At 52.8% G+C, this 7,500-nt stretch overlaps 1 protein-coding gene across 1 annotated transcript in view; it reads right to left on the bottom strand.

The window, feature by feature from the left end:
- The window catches only part of LOC135534455 (voltage-dependent L-type calcium channel subunit alpha-1D-like), a gene marked incomplete at both ends in the record, with an annotated part of 31,703 nt that overhangs the window by 11,434 nt on the left and 12,769 nt on the right, over window positions 1-7,500 (bottom strand). The window contains one exon of the mRNA XM_064961445.1: window positions 4,932-5,035. Within this exon, the coding sequence (XP_064817517.1) occupies window positions 4,932-5,035 (104 nt within the window). The remainder of the gene's footprint in view (window positions 1-4,931; window positions 5,036-7,500) is intronic.

Raw genomic sequence — 7,500 nt, 5'->3', positions numbered from 1 at the left:
AGTGCCCATCTCTCCTCCCTCTCCCCTCCTTTCTGAGTGTCTATATGTCTCCTCCCTCTCCCTCCTTTCTGAGTGTCTCCTCCCTCTCCCCTCTGTTCTGAGTGTCTCCTCCCTCTCCCCTCCTTTCTGAGTGTCTCCTCCCTCTCCCCTCCTTTCTGATGTCTCCTCCCTCTCCCCTCCTTTCTGAGTGTCTCCTCCCTCTCCCCTCCTTTCTGAGTGATGTCTCCTCCCTCTCCCCTCCTTTCTGAGTGTCTCCTCCCTCCCCTCCTTTCTGAGTGTCTCCTCCCTCTCCCCTCCTTTCTGAGTTCTCCAGTGTCTCCTCCCTCTCCCCTCCTTTCTGAGTGTCTCCTCCCTCTCCCCTCCTTTCTGATGTCTCCTCCCTCTCCCCTCTTTCTCCCCCCTCCTTTCTCCTCCTTTCTGTGTCTCCTCCCTCTCCCCTCCTTTCTGAGAGTGTCTCCTCCCTCTCCCCTCCTTTCTGAGTGTCTCCTCCCTCTCCCCTCCTTTCTGAGTGTCTCCTCCCTCTCCCCTCCTTTCTGAGTGTCTCCTCCCTCTCCCCTCCTTTCTGAGTGTCTCCTCCCTCTCCCCTCCTTTCTGAGTGTCTCCTCCCTCTCCCCTCCTTTCTGAGTGTCTCCTCCCTCTCCCCTCCTTTCTGAGTGTCTCCTCCCTCTCCCCTCCTTTCTGAGTGTCTCCTCCCTCTCCCCTCCTTTCTGAGTGTCTCCTCCCTCTCCCCTCCTTTCTCCTGTTCTGAGTGTCTCCTCCCTCTCCCCTCCTTTCTGAGTGTCTCCTCCCTCTCCCCTCCTGATTGAGTGTCTCCTCCCTCTCCCCTCCTTTCTGAGTGTCTCACTGAGTGCTCTCCCCTCTTTTCTAGTTCTGAGTGTCTCCTCCCTCTCCCCTCCTTTCTGAGTGTCTCCTCCCTCTCCCTCCTTTCCTCCTCCTTTCTGAGTGTCTCCTCCCTCTCCTCCTTTCTGAGTGTCTCCTCCCTCTCCCCTCCTTTCTCTGAGTGTCTCTTCCACTCTCCCCTCCTTTCTGAGTGTCTCCTCCCTCTCCCCTCCTTTCTGAGTGTCTCCTCCCTCTCCCTCCCTTTCTCTGTGGAGTGTTCCTTTCTGAGTGTCTCCTCCTCCTGAGTGTCTCCTCCCTCTCCCCTCCTTTCTGAGTGTCTCCTCCCTCTCCCCTCCTTTCTGAGTGTCTCCTCCCTCTCCCTCCTTTCTGAGTGTCTCCTCCCTCTCCCCTCCTTTCTGAGTGTCTCCTCCCTTCCCCTCCTTTCTGAGTGTCTCCTCCCTCTCCCCTCCTTTCTGAGTGTCTCCTCCTCCTCTCCCCCTCTGTTCTGAGTGTCTCCTCCCTCTCCCCTCCTTTCTGAGTGTCTCCTCCCTCTCCCCTCCTTTCTGAGTGTCTCCTCCCTCTCCCCTCCTTTCTGAGTGTCTCCTCCCTCTCCCCTCCTTTCTGAGTGTCTCCTCCCTCTCCCCTCCTTTCTGAGTGTCTCCTCCCTTCCCCTCCTTTCTGAGTGTCTCCTCCCTCTCCCCTCCTTTCTGAGTGTCTCTCCCCTCCTTTCTGAGTGTCTCCTCCCTCTCCCCTCCTGTTCTGAGTGTCCCTCCCTCTCCCCTCCTTTCTGTGTCTCCTCCCTCTCCCTCCTTTCTGAGTGTCTCCTCCCTCTCCCCTCCTCTGAGTGTCTTTCTGAGTGTCTCCTCCCTCTCCCCTCCTTTCTGAGTGTCTCCTCCCTCTCCCTCCTTTCTGAGTGTCTCCTCCCTCTGAGTGTCCCTCCTTTCTGAGTGTCTCCTCCCTCTCCCCTCCTTTCTCCTCCCTCTGAGTGTCTCCTCCCTCTCTCCCCTCCTCCCTCTTTTTCTGAGTGTCTCCTCCCTCTCCCCTCCTTTCTGAGTGTCTCCTCCCTCTCCCCTCCTTTCTGAGTGTCTCCTCCTCCCCCTCCTTTCTGAGTGTCTCCTCCCTCTCCCCTCCTTTCTGAGTGTCTCCTCCCTCTCCCCTCCTTTCTGAGTGTCTCCTCCCTCTCCCCCTCCTTTCTGAGTGTCTCCTCCCTCTCCCCTCCTTTCTGAGTGTCTCCTCCCTCTCCTCCCTGAGTGTCTCCTCCCTCTCCCCTCCTTTCTGAGTGTCTCCTGTTCTCCCTCTCCCCTCCTTTCTGAAGTGTCTCCTCCCTCTCCCCTCCTTTCTGAGTGTCTCCTCCCTCTCCCCTCCTTTCTGAGTGTCTCCTCCCTCTCCCCTCCTTTCTGAGTGTCTCCTCCCTCTCCCCTCCTTTCTGAGTGTCTCCTCCCTCTCCCCTCCTTTCTGAGTGTCTCCTCCCTCTCCCCTCCTTTCTGAGTGTCTCCTCCCTCTCCCCTCCTTTCTAAGTGTCTCCTCCCTCTCCCCTCCTTTCTGAGTGTCTCCTCCCTCTCCCCTCCTTTCTGAGTGTCTCCTCCCTCTCCCCTCCTTTCTGAGTGTCTCCTCCCTCTCCCCTCCTTTCTGAGTGTCTGAGTGTCTCCTCCCTCTCCCCTCCTTTCTGAGTGTCTCCTCCCTCTCCCCTCCTTTCTGAGTGTCTCCTCCCTCTCCCCTCCTTTCTGAGTGTCTCCTCCTCCTTCCCTCTCCCTCTCCCCTCCTTTCTGAGTGTCTCCTCCCTCTCCCCCTTTCTGAGTGTCTCCTCCCTCTCCCCTCCTTTCTGAGTGTCTCCTCCCTCTCCCCTCCTTTCTGAGTGTCTCCTCCTCTCTTTCCCCTCCTTTCTGAGTGTCTCCTCCCTCTCCCTCCTTTCCTCCTCCCTCCCCCTCTGTGTCTCCTCCCTCTCCCCTCCTTTCTGAGTGTCTCCTCCCTCTCCCCTCCTTTCTGAGTGTCTCCTCTCCCTCTCCTCCTCCCTCTCCCCTCTTTCTGAGTGTCTCCCCTCCCCCTCCCTCCTCTCCCTCCTCCCTCCCTCTCCCTCCTTTCTGAGTCTCCCTCTTCTGAGTGTCTCCTCCCTCTCCCCCTCCTGAGTGTCTCCTCCCTCCCCTCCTGAGTGTCTCTCCTGAGTGTCTCCTCCCTCTCCCCTCCTTTCCTCCTCCTCTCTCCCCTCCTTTCTGAGTGTCTCCTCCCTCTCCCCTCTTTCTGAGTGTCTCCTCCCTCTCCCCTCCTTTCTGAGTGTCTCCTCCCTCTCCCCTCCTTTCTGTCTCTCCCTCTCCCCTCCTTTCTGAGTGTCTCCTCCCTCTCCCCTCCTTTCTGAGTGTCTCCTCCCTCTCCCCTCCTTTCTGAGTGTCTCCTCCCTCTCCCCTCCTTTCTGAGTGTCTCCTCCCTCTCTCCTCCTTTCTGAGTGTCTCCTTCCTCTCCCCTCCTTTCTGAGTGTCTCCCCCCTCTCCCCTCCTTTCTGAGTGTCTCCTCCCTCTCCCCTCCTTTCTGAGTGTCTCCTCCCTCTCCCCCTCCTTTCTGAGTGTCTCCTCCCTCTCCCCTCCTTTCTGAGTGTCTCCTCCCTCTCCCCTCCTTTCTGAGTGTCTCCTCCCTCTCCCCTCCTTTCTGAGTGTCTCCTCCCTCTCCCCTCCTTTCTGAGTGTCTCCTCCCTCTCCCCTCCTTTCTGAGTGTCTCCTCCCTCCCCCTCCTTTCTGAGTGTCTCCTCCCTCTCTCCTCCCTCTCCCCTCCTTTCTGTTCTGAGTGTCTCCTCCCTCTCCCCTCCTTTCTGAGTGTCTCCTCCCTCTCCCCTCCTTTCCTCCTCCCTCTCCCCTCCTTTCTGAGTGTCTCCTCCCTCTCCCCTCCTTTCTGAGTGTCTCCTCCCTCTCCCCTCCTTTCTGAGTGTCTCCTCCCTCTGAGTGTCTCCTCCCTCTCCCCTCCTTTCTGAGTGTCTCCTCCCTCTCCCCTCCTTTCTGAGTGTCTCTCCCTCTCCCCTCCTTTCTGAGTGTCTCCTCCCTTCCCCTCCTTTCTGAGTGTCTCCTCCCTCTCCCCCTCCTTTCTGAGTGTCTCCTCCCTCTCCCCTCCTTTCTGAGTGTCTCCTCCCTCTCCCCTCCTTTCTGAGTGTCTCCCTCCCCCTCCCCTCCTTTCCCCCCTCTCCCCTCCTTTCTGAGTGTCTCCTCCCTCTCCCCTCCTTTCTGAGTGTCTCCCCTCCCTCTCTGAGTGTCCCCTCCTTTCTGAGTGTCTCCTCCCTCTCCCCTCCTTTCTGAGTGTCTCCTCCCTCTCCCCTCCTTTCTGAGTGTCTCTCCCTCCCCCTCTTTCTGAGTGTCTCTCCTCTTCCTTTCTGAGTGTCTCCTCCCTCTCCCCTCCTTTCTGAGTGTCTCCTCCCTCTCCCCTCCTTTCTGTCAGTGTCTCTCCCTCTCCCCTCCTTTCTCTCCCCTCTTTCTGAGTGTCTCCTCCCTCTCCCCTCTTTCTGAGTGTCTCCTCCCTCTCCCCTCCTTTCTGAGTGTCTCCTCCCTCTCCCCTCCTTTCTGAGTGTCTCCTCCCTCTCCCCTCCTTTCTGAGTGTCTCTCCCTCTCCCCTCCTTTCTGAGTGTCTCCCTCCCCTCTCCCCTCTCCCTCCTTTCTTTCTGAGTGTCTCCTCCCTCTCCCCTCCTTTCTGAGTGTCTCCTCCCTCTCCCCTCCTTTCTGAGTGTCTCCTCCCTCTCCCCTCCTTTCTGAGTGTCTCTCCCTCTCCCCTCCTTTCTGAGTGTCTCACCCTCTCCCCTCCTTTCTGAGTGTCTCCTCCCTCTCCCTCCCTCCTCCTTTCTGAGTGTCTCCTCCCTCTCCCCTCCTTTCTGAGTGTCTCTCCCTCTCCCCTCCATTGTATAGTCTCTTTTCATCCCTTTCTTTCTCTGTCCCAGGAGTCTTGTTGTCTGGTCTGCGATCACAGGGAGGGCAAACATACGAACACACACACACACACACACACACACACACACACACACACACACACACACACACACACACACACACACACACACACACACACACACACACACACGAACACACACACGCACGCACACACACACACGCACACACACACACAGCACACACAGCTCTTACCCGCTCAACACCCCCAGAACCAGATTTAGAACGAAAAAGGATCCAAAGATGACGAGACTGACAAAATAGGCCCAGGGAAGTTCATAGCCCATAGCATCTTGCATCTAGAGAACAGAGAGAAGGAAGAGGAGGAGGGGTTTAGAGAGACAGAGGGACAGGGGAGGAGGAGGGGTTGGAAGACAAGAAGGAGGAGGAGGGGGTTTAGAGAGAGAGGACAGGGGTTGGAAGACAAGAAGGAGAAGGAGAGGTTTAGAGAGAGAGGACAGGGATTTAGGAAGACAGGGGTTGGAAGACAAGAAGGAGGAGGAGAGAGGACAGGGATTGGAAGACAAGAAGGAGAAGGAGTTTAGAGAGAGAGGACAGGGGTTGGAAGACAAGAAGGAGAAGGAGAGGTTTAGAGAGAGAGGACAGGGATTGGAAGACAAGGAGGAGGAGGGGTTTAGAGAGAGAGGACAGGGGTTGGAAGACAAGAAGGAGAAGGAGAGGTTTAGAGAGAGAGGACAGGGGTTGGAAGACAAGAAGGAGAAGGAGAGGTTTAGAGAGAGAGGACAGGGATTGGAAGACAAGGAGGAGGAGGGGTTTAGAGAGAGAGGACAGGGATTGGAAGACAAGAAGGAGGAGGAGGGGTTTAGAGAGAGAGGACAGGGGTTGGAAGACAAGAAGGAGAAGGAGGGGTTTAGAGAGAGAGGACAGGGATTGGAAGACAAGGAGGAGGAGGGGTTTAGAGAGAGAGGACAGGGATTGGAAGACAAGAAGGAGGAGGAGGGGTTTAGAGAGAGAGGACAGGGATTGGAAGACAAGAAAAGGGGGGTTAAAAAAGAATGAAGGAAATAAACAAAGCTAAGAAATTGCACAATTAGACAATAGCAGAAAACGGCAAGGTTGGAGAAGTGTGAGCATTTGTGTGTGTACGTGCCAGCACTCATATGTGTGTATTTGTACGTGTGAAGGGTAAAGCTACTTCAGATACAAAACCCCAAACAATGGAGCTAATTCATTCATTTACAATGTCAAGCTCCCACTCTAGAATTCCAACAAGTACCCGTGACAGGAAATAGAACCAGAACGTTGGCGATAACAAGAGATCATCAGAACTCTAGAATACTACTGAACAATATCTCAGCTGTGAACAAACGCCTCTTTATCACAAACACCCTTGAACAAAGCCCTCTCTGGTCGTTGTAGAGTTAAGTAGTGCAGTGTGTGTGTGTGTGTGTGTGTGTGTGTGTGTGTGTGTGTGTGTGTGTGTGTGTGTGTGTGTGTGTGTGTGTGATGTGTTTAACTATACTTGTGGGGACCAAATGCTATTTCTAGGGGGTTTAGGGTTAAGGTTAGAATCAGATTTAGGGTTACAATTAGATTTAGGTTTAAGGTTAGGGTTAGGTTAGGGTTAAGGTTAGAATTAGATTTAGGTTTAAGGTTAGGGTTAAGGTTAGAATTAGATTTAGGTTTAAGGTTAGGTTAAGTTAAGAGTACAGGTTATGGCTAGATTTTTGAGCGTGTGTGTGTGTGTGTGTGTGTGTGTGTGTGTGTGTGTGTGTGTGTGTGTGTGTGTGTGTGTGTGTGTGTGTGTGTGCGCGCGCGTGTGTGCGTGTGTGTGCTTGTGTGTGGCTGCGGCATGGTAGTAGAGACATAATGTGATATGGTAGTGGAGACATAATGTGATATGGTGGTAGAGACATAATGTGATATGGTAGTAGAGACATAATGTGATATGGTGGTAGAGACATAATGTGATATGGTGGTAGAGACATAATGTGATATGGTAGTAGAGACATAATGTGATATGGTGGTAGAGACATAATGTGATATGGTGGTAGAGACATAATGTGATATGGTGGTAGAGACATAATGTGATATGGTGGTAGAGACATAATGTGATATGGTGGTAGAGACATAATGTGATATGGTGGTAGAGACATAATGTGATATGGTGGTAGAGACATAATGTGATATGGTGGTAGAGACATAATGTGATATGGTGGTAGAGACATAATGTGATATGGTGGTAGAGACATAATGTGATATGGTGGTAGAGACATAATGTGATATGGTGGTAGAGACATAATGTGATATGGTGGTAGAGACATAATGTGATATGGTGGTAGAGACATAATGTGATATGGTGGTAGAGACATAATGTGATATGGTGGTAGAGACATAATGTGATAATGGTGGTAGAGACATAATGTGATATGGTGGTAGAGACATAATGTGATATGACATAATGTGATATGGTGGTAGAGACATAATGTGATATGGTGGTAGAGACATAATGTGATATGGTGGTAGAGACATAATGTGATATGGTGGTAGAGACATAATGTGATATGGTGGTAGAGACATAATGTGATATGGTGGTAGAGACATAATGTGATATGGTGGTAGAGACATAATGTGATATGGTGGTAGAGACATAATGTGATATGGTGGTAGAGACATAATGTGATATGAGAGACATAATGTGATATGGTGGTAGAGACATAATGTGATATGGTGGTAGAGACATAATGTGATATGGTGGTAGAGACATAATGTGATATGGTGGTAGAGACATAATGTGATATGG

This window comes from Oncorhynchus masou, unplaced genomic scaffold (assembly GCF_036934945.1).
Source record: "Oncorhynchus masou masou isolate Uvic2021 unplaced genomic scaffold, UVic_Omas_1.1 unplaced_scaffold_3428, whole genome shotgun sequence".
NCBI lineage: Eukaryota > Metazoa > Chordata > Actinopteri > Salmoniformes > Salmonidae > Oncorhynchus > Oncorhynchus masou.
The sequence above is the reverse complement of the archived record's forward strand: the minus strand, read 5'-3'. Positions and strand labels throughout refer to the sequence as shown.